Source organism: Oncorhynchus clarkii, chromosome 12 (assembly GCF_045791955.1).
Source record: "Oncorhynchus clarkii lewisi isolate Uvic-CL-2024 chromosome 12, UVic_Ocla_1.0, whole genome shotgun sequence".
In the NCBI taxonomy this organism is placed as follows: domain Eukaryota; kingdom Metazoa; phylum Chordata; class Actinopteri; order Salmoniformes; family Salmonidae; genus Oncorhynchus; species Oncorhynchus clarkii.
The window spans coordinates 84,948,079-84,961,699 of NC_092158.1; the positions used below are offsets into that span (position 1 = coordinate 84,948,079).

General features: G+C 47.0%; 2 protein-coding genes across 2 annotated transcripts; one reads left to right on the forward strand and one right to left on the reverse strand.

Moving 5' to 3' along the window:
• Positions 1–4,684: 4,684 nt before the first annotated feature.
• Positions 4,685–7,285, reverse strand: LOC139421548 (mitochondrial import inner membrane translocase subunit Tim29-like). Its single transcript, XM_071172563.1, has 3 exons — positions 7,216–7,285; positions 6,789–6,942; positions 4,685–6,295 (listed from the first exon to the last, which is right to left on the reverse strand). Exons 2-3 carry the CDS (start codon positions 6,895–6,897, stop codon positions 5,493–5,495), a joined length of 912 nt encoding a protein of 303 aa, XP_071028664.1. The 5' UTR covers positions 6,898–6,942; positions 7,216–7,285; the 3' UTR covers positions 4,685–5,492.
• Positions 7,286–7,304: 19 nt separating this feature from the next.
• LOC139421549 (protein YIPF1-like) lies at positions 7,305–10,342 on the forward strand. Its single transcript, XM_071172564.1, has 9 exons — positions 7,305–7,590; positions 7,930–7,995; positions 8,148–8,296; positions 8,428–8,508; positions 8,662–8,749; positions 8,938–9,054; positions 9,235–9,401; positions 9,638–9,820; positions 10,103–10,342. The coding sequence occupies exons 2-9, from the start codon at positions 7,965–7,967 to the stop codon at positions 10,190–10,192; spliced, it is 906 nt and encodes a 301-aa protein (XP_071028665.1). The 5' UTR covers positions 7,305–7,590; positions 7,930–7,964; the 3' UTR covers positions 10,193–10,342.
• Positions 10,343–13,621: the final 3,279 nt, after the last annotated feature.

Here is a 13,621-nt window from a genome sequence, read left to right on the forward strand (position 1 = left end):
TGTAAAACATCACTGCACAATTGAAAAATATTTGGCACATGAAAACCAAACGAGGTCTATGGTGATAGGTGGGATGGGCTGAGAGTGGCTGAGGGTTGGGATTAAAAAGCTTATGTTTGGTTAGGGAATTATTGTATTGTTATGTGATTGCTTTATATAAAAGTACCATGTATGTAAAATGTGTATGTAACATGTATGTATATGTAGCCAAAAACCTGTAAAAAAAACAAAGACATTTGTCCTCTGAAGGGGGGGGGGGGGGGGTTGGTAGAGGGGTTAACTCAGCAACTTCTATGCTAGCTTTGAGGCAAGCAACACTGAGGCATGCATGAGAGCATCAGCTGTTCCAGGTGTGATCACGCTCTCCGTAGCCGACGTGAGTAAGACCTTTAAACAGGTCAACATACACAAGGCTGCGGGGCCAGACGGATTACCAGGACATGTGCTCCGGGCATGTGCTGACCAACTGGCAGGTGTCTTCACTAACATTTTCAACATGTCCCTGATTAAATCTATAATACCAACATGTTTCAAGCAGACCACCATATTCCCTGTGCCCAGGAACACAAAGGCAACCTGCCTAAATGACTACAGATCCGTAGCGCTCACGTCCGTAGCCATGAAGTGCTTTGAAAGGTTGGTAATTGCTCACATCAACACCATTATCCCAGAAACCCTCGACCCACTCCAATTTGCATACCGCCCAAACAGATCCACAGATGATGCAATTTCTATTGCACTCCACACTGCCCTTTCCCACCTGGACAAAAGGAACACTGAGAATGCTATTCATTGACTCCAGCTCAGCGTTCAACACCATAGTACCCTCAAAGCTCATCACTAAGTTAAGGATCCTGGGACTAAACACCTCCATCTGCAACTGGATCCTGGACTTCCTGACGGGCCACCCCCAGGTGGTGAGGGTAGGTAGCAACACATCTGCCACGCTGATCCTCAACACTGGAGCTCCCCAGGGGTGTGTGCTCAGTCCCCTCCTGTACTCCCTGTTCACTCATGACTGCATGGCCAGGCATGACTCCAACACCATCATTAAGTTAGCAGACGACACAACAGTGGTAGGCCTGATCACAGACAACGACGAGACAGCCAAAAGGGAGGAGGTCAGAGACCTGGTCGGGTGGTGCCAGAATAACAACCTATCCCTCAATGTAACCAAGACTAAGGAGATTATTGTGGACTACAGGAAAAGGAGGACCGAGCATGCCCCAATTCTCATCAACGGGGCTGCAGTGGATAGGTTGAGAGCTTCAAGTTCCTTGGTGTCCAGATCAACAACAAACTAGAATGGTCCAAACACACCAAGACAGTCATGAAGAGGGCACGACAAAGCCTATTCCCCCTCAGGAAACTAAAAAGATTTGGCATGGGTCCTGAGACCCTCAAAAGGTTCTACAGCTGCAACATCGAGAATCACTGCCTGGTATGGCAACTGCTCGGCCGCTGACCGCAAGGCACTACAGAGGGTAGTGCGTACGGCGCAGTACATCCCTGGGGCTAAGCTGCCTGCCATCCAGGACCTCTACACCAGGCGGTGTCAGAGGAAGGCCCTAAAAATTATTAAAGACCCCAGCCATAGACTGTTCTCTCTACTACCGCATGGCAAGCGGTACCGGAGTGCCAAGTCTAGGACAAAAAGGCTTCTCAACAGTTTTTACCCCCAGGCCATAAGACTCCTGAACAGGTAATCAAATGGCTACCCGGACTATTTGCATTGTGTGCCCCCCCCACCCCTCTTTTTACGCTGCTGCTACTCTGTTTATCATATATGAATAGTCACTTTAACTATACACTCATGTACATACTACCTAAATTGGGCCGACCAACCAGTGCTCCGAGACAGTGGCTAACCGGGCTATCTGCATTGTGTCCCACCACCCGCCAAACCCCTATTTTACGCTACTGCTACTCTCTGTTCATCATATATGCATAGTCACTTTAACCATATCTACATGTACATACTACTTCAATCAGCCTGACTAACCGGTGTCTGTATGTAGCCTCGCTACTGTTATAGCCTCGCTACTGTATATAGCCTCACTACTGTATATGGCCTGTCTTTTTACTGTTGTTTTATTTCTTTACCTACCTATTGTTCACCTAATAGCTTTTTTGCACTATTGGTTAGAGCCTGTAAGTAAGCTTTTCACTGTAAGGTGAAAAATTTGTCAGCGCACCTGACAAATAAACTTTGATTTGATTTGAAGAAATGTCCTCTCACTGTCAACTGCGTTTATTTTCAGCAAACTTAACATGTGTAAATATTTGTATGAACATAACAGATTCACCAACTGAGACATAAACTGAACAAGTTCCACAGACATGTGACTAAAATAAATAAACCAAACGTAACATATCATACTAATTTGAGTGTCCCAGATGTTCCTTTAATATGTTGTTTCCAGTCTATGAGACCAGCCTGATTGACCAGCAGTGGTCATCTGCTGATAGACCACACAAACTGACAATGACAACACTGACCCCTCTGGTAGAGAGAATGACCATCAGCAGTCAATGGAGGAGAGAGGGATAGGGTTGGGAGTCACGGTCGAAAGGGGGCATCGGGGAAGGATGAGAGGAGGGGAAAGGGGATTGAGAGACGGCTGGGTGGAAGGATGAGAGGAGGGGAAAGGGGATTGAGAGACAGCTGTGTGGAAGGATGAGAGGAGGGGAAAGGGGATTGAGACGGCTGGGTGGAAGGATGAGAGGAGGGGAAAGGGGATTGAGAGACGGCTGGGTGGAAGGATGAGAGGAGGGGAAAGGGGATTGAGAGACGGCTGGGTGGAAGGATGAGAGGAGGGGAAAGGGGATTGAGAGACGGCTGGGTGGAAGGATGAGAGGAGGGGAAAGGGGATTGAGAAACGGCTGGGTGGAAGGATGAGAGGAGGGGAAAGGGGATTGAGAGACGGCTGGGTGGAAGGATGAGAGGAGGGGAAAGGGGATTGAGAGACGGCGGGTGGAAGGATGTAAGATAATAGAGTGATGATGGATGACAGGAATTCCACACTGATTAAAACAGTTTTAGACATAAATGGGTAAGAACATGAAATGTACTAAGAGATTGTAGACTGGTATTATCACTAACGGGATTTACTTGACCATAGAAATAGAATCTCATTCTAGTTCTGTGGACTTGACACACATAAACAGAGTGTATGAGTACCTGCATCCATCCCAAAACAAGACTGTTTGGTTTTAATAATTTGTATTATTCATGAGCATTAGGTTTGACAAGGGGTTTTGAACCATAAAATATTCATCCTTCTACTAAGGCAGTTCTGATCCAGAACACCTGTCACTCGTAGGTGACATTCGACCGTCCTCACCAGTGGTTTGTAAATTACAATTGTTTCACCTCTTGACCCCTTTGGGCTCCGGAGTGGCACAGCGGTCTAAGGCACTGCATCTCAGTGCTAGAGGCGGCACTGCAGTCCCTGGTTTGAATCCAGGCTGGATCATATCCGGACATGACTGGGAGTCCCATAGGGCGGCGCACAATGGGCACAGCGTCATCTGGGTTTGGCCGGGGTAGGCCGTCATTGTAAATAAGAATTTGTTCTTAACAGACTTGCCTAGTTAAATAAATACAAAATGAGGTCCGTTTCAGATTAGTCTTTGGTTCCATCCTGGGGTTGGATTACAAAGAATCTGGACCTCAGGGGTCGAGATCCAAGAGGGGGCCAACTTCAGGGCAGGCCCTCAGTCACCTTTTGAAACTCGTACTCTGATAACTGCTGCCTTTGTTAGTGTGTATGTTTCTCTGAGTATTTGCAAGTAGCCATCATCCAGATACAATAATGTTGCTGAGCTGCTCAGAGATATCATGCACATCTGGCATGCGCTGAGTGAGATGTAGGCTGCATATATGTCTAGACATGTTTGCGTACGTTTGAGTCTAGTTCTGTTTGCGCATGTTTGAGAGTCTAGTTCTGTTTGAGCATGTTTGAGTCTAGTTCTGTTTGAGCATGTTTGAGAGTCTAGTTGTTTGTGTGAGAGACTATTAGTCCACCTTGACTCGTGTTGCAGACCTCAATAGCTCCCTGTCCGTATGTGAATGGCCCCTGATCACGATGAATGATCCTATCCTAAAGATCAGATGGCGATCAGTAACTGGAGCCAAAGCAGGATCAGTGTCAAGACAACAGCAGGATCAATAACAGACATGAACAGAGAGAGAAGAGAGATGGAGTGAAAGAGAGATAGAAGGGTATGAGAGATTAATCTGGAGAGGATTTTTCCACAAAATGAGTTAAGCTCCACAATGATAAGGGAGGTTGGTCAAAGGCAATACGATTAACGGAATAATTACTCTCAAATGTTAGGAAGAAAGGATGCCCATTCTATCTGCCTGAAGGGCAGCACAGCAATACACAGCTTCTATAATCCCAGGAAGAGGCGGCGGCAAAAATACTGATTGACTTACCTCAGGGAGACAAACACTCACTTCTTATGGAAGAAGTCACACACTGAGAATTAATGCTACTGTGATAATAGTCCTGAGGAGGAAAGTATTAAAAAACAGTCTGGACTGGAGGAATAAAAAATTGCTACATGTTCCACTTAAATGTAAAATCTTGGTATATTCTTCCCTGGATAGTGCCTCTGCTTTGTCTAAGATCAAATCATGGGGAAGTATTCAGAGTAAATGATCATCACAAAACTCAAATTCTTACAATAGTACTTTAATTTGACAATAATGAATAAATCCAGACCATTTAGAGGAGGTTTATTGTATTGTTAAAGACGTGCTCCGGAACTTTGGCGACTTCTAAATATTTTTTAAACCTCCCGCTTTGGGCTGGATGTGTCAATGTGTAGTTCATACAGGCATAATCTATGAGCAGAATTACTGTTTCACCTCAATTAACCACGAAATCCCTAGTTTGAAAGCAACTGTTTTCCTGGAAGCTGTGCTCCGCCATTTTCCTACATTTCCCCCACCTGGGCCAGCCCCCGAACAATTCTAGCTAATGAGCTTCAGCCCCTTACCATTTGAGCGGCAGCTAACAAGATGCACACAGCAGAACGAGAGCAATGACATGGTGCACATGTGACGTAGTACGCCATTTCCGGGGACCACTTTTAGCTTGTGAGCGCTACTTTCAGAACTACTGGCTAAAACGAATTCAAAAGGGCCAGAGAATATCAAGTTTTGTAGTGGCTGTTTAGAGAATCTCTTTAACATGTTGCTGACCATGGCATCAATTATCATATCTCAGTATAGAGCACTATATACCAAATAAGTATCATTAGTAAACTGTTAACAGTAATTTATTTAACATCATGTCATGTGTAGCTATAGTCCAGAGTGTTAATAGGCTTGGGCGCTATATAACACATTAAACAGTGCAGAAGGTACTCTTATACACACATATCATCTTGTCAACATCCAATAAATATGTCCTTTCAGAGATTCTTGTTCAGCCATCTCATTATGTGTGAGTCCATTAGGCCTTTGCTTGAGCTTGTGTCTGCTATTCCTGTGTCTCAGTCTCTGTCAGCGTCAGCTCCTGTGGTTCTGGGTCAGGTAGCTCCTGTGGTTCTGGGTCAGCTATCTCCTGTGGTTGAGCTACAATGCCTGTCTTTATTTTTATTGTTTCTACAAGATCTGAACTATGCATCTTTATCTGTTCTACAATGCCCCCCTCCTCCTCTACGGCTGCCGATGCCTTTTCCTTCTCCTCCTTCTCCTCCTTCTCCTCCGTCTTCAGAGGCATCCATGACTCTTTGTGCAGCCTCTCGTTATTCTCCACCCCCAGGACACCAGGGGGCACTGTGGCGGCCATAGCAGGCGGCAGCTGCTTGAACTCTTCGTCGTTCACATCATAGTCCTTCATCTTATGGTCCAGGATCCACCAGCGACCTGCGAAACCAACGTCCAGTACCCGCGTGTGGAGCTCCCTCCAGGGGATAGAGAGGTTGGAGCACTGGGCCTCGTAAAGACTGGCGTCCGGGTTGTAATCGGCGAAGTAGGTGAGTGAGACCACTCCCAGGCTGAGGTGACGTAACCTTCCCTCGTTACGAAGCTTCGCCAGCTTCTGCACGTGCCCATCCGATGTTCCACTGCGTATCCATGGCGTCAGGAGCCCGAGCTGATTGGCTGTATCCAGGACGGTGGTCTCGAAGGAGGCGTCGTCGGGGTTTGTGTAGATGCAGGTGCCAGCTCCACCCAGAAGGCTCAGGTAGATGGAAGCTTTGATTGGCCTCTCCCACGCGCCCACCACAATCTCACGACACGCCTCCTTGTAGTCTCTGGACATGCCGCTAAACCACACACCTGATTGAGAGGGGAGAGAATTGTGAGAAAAAGACAGACAGCATTCACACGAGATAAGATAGATAGATGGTTTACTAAAACAAAGGCAAAACAGACTGACACCATAACCCTAGACATGGTAGTGAGGCATGCACACAATTATAATGTTTTGTGTGCCAACACTGTATTGTATTGCATCTCCAAACTGATGGGGATTGTCTCAGAGAGGTCACAGCAAGTACCTTCCTCCACCCTGTGATTGCAAGCAGGGGCAACTGTGAAGGATCAACAGCTAACAATGCCTTTACATAGACGTGCATGAAGTACATTTTCAAATCTAACTTGTGTAAAAGCCACAACGTGATACAGTTTGTTTGAAGGTAATGTCACATAATCTGATAACCTCATGAATGACTTTGGCAAGACCGTTAAGGAAGAAAGATCATGAGTTCGTTCAGGTTCGTAAAGGCGTGGTGGGCTAACACAGCAACCAAGAGATAGGTCGATTTCTTACCCAATTTGCTATTTTTCAACCTCTCCCATCGGGTGGCATTGGCGGGTACTGCTCCTGCTTCTGCTACAGAGGTGGAGCACCATCTCCTGAGCAGCCACGAGGCAGCCATGTCAGTCAGACAGAAGCCGATCGTTCCCGGAAGTTCACATTCGGACTGGCTCGGACCGGAAAAACACAGCGGGTCGGAAAATACATTAATTTCCAATGTGAAACATTTTAATTTATTGAGACAAAATGGCATGTCAGTGAAAAGTTGTATTATTATTATTTTTCCCGTAAAAAAAACAAATATCCAATATCCAGTTCTGCTTAAAAATAATGCCATTAAATCCCTGTAATATCATTATAAAGTAATAAATATAATGTAAGTACAAATGTTTTTTTTTTTACATTCGGATAACACCCATATTACAAAGAAAACACTCACATTTGGCGCACCGCATTATCTTCCGCCTGTACCTGGTCACGTGAACATGATAATCCGTCTTGAGCCAACACAGGATCCGTTGTGTACATAAGGTGACGTGGAACAGGCGAGTGACAATGAGAATTTAGTGCACCGTAGTTGAAATTAACACCATTAGCTAGCTAGTTTATTCAGACATCCAACGCAGTACACGTTTAAAAAAAGATTTAACTATGTGCTGCTGTTGTTAGGTGAGTTGATATTGAGATATAAAGCGAGAAAACAGTGCTAGCTCGACAGCTGTCAGGCTAGCGAGGTGGTCGTGTCAGCACTGCTAACATAGCTGACTGGCTCGCATTGCGGATACAACACAACATAACCTCCTGCGACAAACAGGTAAGTCTCGGATCACGACGGCCAACGTATGACTATAAATCTGAAGCTAGCTAGCTAGAGTTACAGTAAACTATAGGCATAAACATGACACACAGACTGCTTGCCTGCCAAACAGATCAACACAATCTGTCATTTGTCAGATTAAAAAATTGCACCTGCATATTCGATGTCGCATGCCTACACATGATGCTGTTACGTATGCTTTAGAAGGCAGCCAACAAAGAGAACATATTGTCCATATGTAGCAAAAGCTAGCAGGCTACCCTATCTGGGAGAAGAACACAGACTGTTGCCATACGTTAGACTCAACAGTTCTCATAGACTCTCATCTCCTTCCAGGTCTTGCATGAGGTGGTCATCTTTCCAGAGTTACCATGGCGAGTCCAGATGATCTGAAGTTCCAAGGTGAGGCTCCCATCCTCCTCTCTCTGTTTATCCCCTTTCACCTCATCTTCACTCTTCCCTTCTCTCCTTGTCTCTACATCTGTCACTGCCACTGTCCTGCACCTCCTCTCTCATTCCCTCACTCTAACCTCCTCTGTCTTCCTCTCCTCTAGAGTTTGAGGAGGCCACTGACCTATTGTTAGCAGACCCTGGGGCCTCCACCCTCAGTATGTCTGGCTCCAGCAGTACGGCCCCGGCCGGTGCCACTGGGGACATCAAACTGGACATGTCCGATGATGAGGGACAGGAGGAGAGTTCAGAGGTCAGGACGATGAATGAGTCCAATCACATCGCTACATTAATAATCTGAAATTTTGCCTTTGTAATAACGTTTGCACAAACAGCCAAAAACCAAGCAATATTGGGATAACTGATTGACATTACTGTTTACAGCTCCTAAGAGGGGAGAAACAAACTAGCGGTTTCTGGACCTTTGAGTACTACCAGTCGTTCTTCAATGTGGATACAATGCAGGTACAATATGCTTGAAATAACAGTTTAATCTGCACTCATGTGACTGGCCTATATGTTGCTGTTTCACATCTTCCATATAGAAACCGTAAATGTAGTGGTGTTAGTTGCTGTACAATGTCCATTGGTTGACTGACTTCCTGTCATGGGATGCAGGTGCTGGACAGGGTCAAGGGGTCGGTGATGCCTTTACCAGGACGGAACTTCATCAAACACACCCTCCAGTCGAGTCCAGATTTGTATGGTAATGGGACACAACTCACCACTATAGCTTAGATACAATTGTTCCTAGATAGTTAGATCTGAATTAGAATGTTAACTTTTATTGCCGTAAAACTGGATGACAGTTTGCCAAACTCTGCATATCTTAGGTTGTAATGTGAACCACCTCTACCCAGACTAACCTTACCTCCTGGTTCTCCGTATGTCCAGGTCCCTTCTGGATCTGCGTGACGCTGGTGTTCTCTCTGGCCATGAGTGGAAACCTGTCCACCTTCCTGAACTCTCTGGGGAGCCCCCATTACCACGACAGACCCCAGTTCCACAGAGGTATGGTACCTGGGGGTTACAGCGTGGCTCCTTATCAATGGTTTCATGTGAGATTTGCTATGTAAACATAAAGGGGATTGTTGATTGTTTTCTCTTTACATTTCAGCACAGAGGCCTTTTTCAAGACCATGTTATATTACATGCATTAGCAGTGTTGATTGCTTTTTCTCACTCCCTCAGTGACAATAGCTGCAGTAGTGATCTTCCTGTATGCCTGGCTGGTGCCACTGGGTGTATGGGGTTTCCTGACCTGGAGGCAGAGGGAGGAGAGGCAGCAGAGTGGTTACTCCTTCCTGGAGACGGTGTGTGTCTACGGCTACTCCCTCTTCATCTACATCCCCACCTCAGTGAGTCAGCAGACACACTAGTGAATGTTTGGGTTGTATTCAGCTAGCAAAACATATTCATCCCCTAGCTAAATGTTTTGCAATGGAAAATGAAGTTCAGGTGGTACCTACTTTACGGTTTCATAGTTTTTGTGCCTAGTGAATATGACCCTTTCCTTTATAGTATATTTCTATCTGATTGGGACCCAATCCAAACATTTTGTTCTCAAGTAACAAACCAATCACCTCCCTCTCAGGTGTTGTGGATCTTACCATTCGAATGGCTCCGATGGCTCCTCATCCTGGTCGCCATGGTGATCTCTGGGTCGGTCCTGGTGCTCACCTTTTGGCCTGTCGTCCGCGATGACACCAAGGTGACTGCTTTTGCCACCGTGGCAACAATCGTTGTTCTCCATGCACTGCTATCAATTGGCTGCAAGGTAAGAGCCCACTATAAGAGTGCTATGGGTAATAGTTACCTAGCCCCATCCTCCTAGGCCCTGTTCAAATCATTTGAAGATGAATGGCAGTGATCATGGTCTGACATGAATATAAAGTAGTCCTCATTTCACTTATCCATGTTTGAGCCAGGCCCTAATCATAATCTAAATGGGAATGTCTCATCTCCAACACCCTACTTCAGTCTATGGCTAGCTATAAACCTCATAGTTCTTCGTTAAGTTTCTAACCCTTTATACCTGTTCCTCTATGCTATCTTTCAGATGTATTTCTTCCAGACAGCGACTCACACACCAGTTCCTACACTCACACCCAACCACACAGCAGCAATATTGACCAACAAGACCCACTGACCAAGAGGAACCAGAGGGAGGGAGATGTGTCAATGTTTGAGACCACTGGGGAATCTGAAAGGACTAGATAAAAGGTTTAGGCTTTTGTTACCTACTCTGTGAGCATTGGAAAAGTAGCTAGCTGGCTAACCACCAAACGGATGATAGCGATTTCGCGTGAGGACTGAGTCGAGAGGGAACGTTGGATGAAATCAGTTTGACACCTGTGTGGATGTTTTTAGCTCAGTGGGTCACACATTATCCAGTCCTTTCAGATCAGAGAAGGGGACGTAGCGCCTGTATACTCCGATGCTCTAACCAATAATAAGGATACAGATAACACTCGCCAGTCCAGCTTCCCTGCCCCATCCACCGCTGCCCCTTGGACACTGATCACTTGGCTACATAGCTGATGCATGCTGGACTGTCCATTAATCACGGTAATCCATTCTGCTTGTTTATGTTTTATCTGTCGGCCCCAGCCGCACTTAGGCTCTGTGTGTAGTTAATTCCGACCCTCTCTGCCTAATCAATCGCCATTCTACCTGCTGTTGTTGTGCTAGCTGATCAGCTGTTGTCTCACCTACTGTTTTAGCTAGCTCTCCCAATTCAACACCTGTGATTACTGTATGCCTCGCTGTATGTCTCTCTCATATGTCAATATGCCTTGTATACTGTTGTGCAGGTTAGTTATCATTGTTTTAGTTTACAATGGAGCCCCTAGTTCCACTCTTTATACCCCTGTTACCTCCTTTGTCCCACCCCCCACACATGCGGTGACCTCACCCATTACAACCAGCATGTCCAGAGATACAACCTCTCTCATCATCACCCAGTGCCTGGGCTTACCTCCGCTGTACCCGCACCCCACCATACCCCTGTTTGTGCATTATGCCCTGAATATATTCTACCATGCCCAGAAACCTGCTCCTCTTATTCTCTGTCCCCAACGCCCTAGGCGACCAGTTTTGATAGCCTTCAGCCGCACCCTCATACTACTCCTTCTCTGTTCCGCGGGTGATGTGGAGGTAAACCCAGGCCCTGCATGTCCCCAGGCACCCTCATTTGTTGACTTCTGTGATCGAAAAAGCCTTGGTTTCATGCATGTCAACATCAGAAGCCTCCTCCCTAAGTTTGTCTTACTCACTGCTCTAGCACACTCTGCTAACCCTGATGTCCTTGCCGTGTCTGAATCCTGGCTCAGGAAGGCCACCAAAAATTCTGAGATTTCCATACCCAACTATAACATCTTCCGTCAAGACAGAACTGCCAAAGGAGGAGGAGTTGCAGTCTACTGCAGAGAGAGCCTGCAAAGTAATGTCATACTTTCCAGGTCCATACCCAAACAGTTCGAACTACTAATTTTGAAAATTACTCTCTCCAGAAATAAGTCTCTCACTGTTGCCGCCTGCTACCGACCCCCCTCAGCTCCCAGCTGTGCCCTGGACACCATTTGTGAATTGATCGCCCCCCATCTAGCTTCAGAGTTTGTTCTGTTAGGTGACCTAAACTGGGATATGCTTAACACCCCGGCAGTCCTACAATCTAAGCTAGATGCCCTCAATCTCACTCAAATCATCAAGGAACCCACCAGGTACAACCCTAACTCTGTAAACAAGGGCACCCTCATTGACGTCATCCTGACCAACTGGCCCTCCAAATACACCTCCGCTGTCTTCAACCAGGATCTCAGCGATCACTGCCTCATTGCCTGTATCCGCTACGGAGCCGCAGTCAAACGACCACCCCTCATCACTGTCAAACGCTCCCTAAAACACTTCTGTGAGCAGGCCTTTCTAATCGACCTGGCCCGGGTATCCTGGAAGGACATTGACCTCATCCCGTCAGTTGAGGATGCCTGGTCTTTCTTTAAAAGTAACTTCCTCACCATTTTAGATAAGCATGCTCCGTTCAAAAAATGCAGAACTAAGAACAGATATAGCCCCTGGTTCACTCCAGACCTGACTGCCCTCGACCAGCACAAAAACATCCTGTGGCGGACTGCACTAACATCGAACAGTCCCCGCGATATGCAACTGTTCAGGGAAGTCAGGAACCAATACACACAGTCAGTCAGGAAAGCTAAAGCCAACTTCTTCAGGCAGAAGTTTGCATCCTGTAGCTCCAACTCCAAAAAGTTCTGGGACACTGTGAAGTCCATGGAGAACAAGAGCACCTCCTCCCAGCTGCCCACTGCACTGAGGCTAGGTAACACGGTCACCACCGATAAATCCATGATTATCGAAAACTTCAACAAGCATTTCTCAACGGCTGGCCATGCCTTCCGCCTGGCTACTCCAACCTCGTCCAACAGCTCCCCCCCCCCCGCAGCTACTCGCCCAAGCCTCTCCAGGTTCTCCTTTACCCACATCCAGATAGCAGATGTTCTGAAAGAGCTGCAAAACCTGGACCCGTACAAATCAGCTGGGCTTGACAATCTGGACCCTCTATTCCTGAAACTATCCGCCGCCATTGTCGCAACCCCTATTACCAGCCTGTTCAACCTCTCTTTCATATCGTCTGAGATCCCCAAGGATTGGAAAGCTGCCGCAGTCATCCCCCTCTTCAAAGGGGGCGACACCCTGGACCCAAACTGTTACAGACCAATATCCATCCTGCCCTGCCTATCTAAGGTCTTCGAAAGCCAAGTCAACAAACAGATCACTGACCATCTTGAATCCCACCGTACCTTCTCCGCTGTGCAATCTGGTTTCCGAGCTGGTCACGGGTGTACCTCAGCCACGCTCAAGGTGCTAAACGATATCATAACCGCCATCGATAAAAGACAGTACTGTGCAGCCGTCTTCATAGACCTTGCCAAGGCTTTCGACTCTGTCAATCACCGTATTCTTATTGGCAGACTCAGTAGCCTCGGTTTTTCGGATGACTGCCTTGCCTGGTTCACCAATTACTTTGCAGACAGAGTTCAGGACTGACAAGTGGTCAGAAAGGTATCCATAATGTTGTGTTGGAGGTTCTGGATGTGTGAGCCCTACTCTATTATGGATTTAACTGGATCAGCAGCCCATTAAAGTACTGTGTAATTGCCTACATATGTTACAAAGAGAAGGGGCAAGGATAGAGGTCTATGAGTAAACAAATTATGGGTTGAGGATTGCATTGGGGGGAAATGTCTTGCTTATGCTGCAGAAATGATTCCGCTAGCCTCCTGGGTGGCGCAGTGGGTAAGGGCGCTGTATTGCAGCGCCAGCTGTGCCATCGGACTCTGGCGCTGGCTCTGTTGTAACCGGCCGCGACCAGCAGGTCCGTGGGGCGACGCACAATTGGCCTAGCGTCGTCCGGGTTAGGGGGGGGGGGCTTGGCCGGTAGGCCTTGTCTCATCGCGCACCAGCGACTCCTGTGGCGGGCCGGGCGCAGTGCGTGCTAACCAAGGTTACCAGGGGCACGGTGTTTCCTCTGACACATTGCTGTGGCTGGCTTCCGGGTTGG

Coding starts and splice junctions, on each gene's coding strand:
- LOC139421549 (XM_071172564.1), top strand. CDS start 7,965: ATGGCGAGTCCAGATGATCTGAAGTTCCAAG. Junction 9,055..9,234: donor CAGACCCCAGTTCCACAGAG/GTATGGTACCTG, acceptor TCACTCCCTCAG/TGACAATAGCTGCAGTAGTG. Junction 9,821..10,102: donor TGCTATCAATTGGCTGCAAG/GTAAGAGCCCAC, acceptor GCTATCTTTCAG/ATGTATTTCTTCCAGACAGC.
- LOC139421548 (XM_071172563.1), bottom strand. CDS start 6,897: ATGGCTGCCTCGTGGCTGCTCAGGAGATGGTGCTCCACCTCTGTAGCA. Junction 6,296..6,788: donor GTTGAAAAATAGCAAATTGG/GTAAGAAATCGA, acceptor CCTCTCAATCAG/GTGTGTGGTTTAGCGGCATG.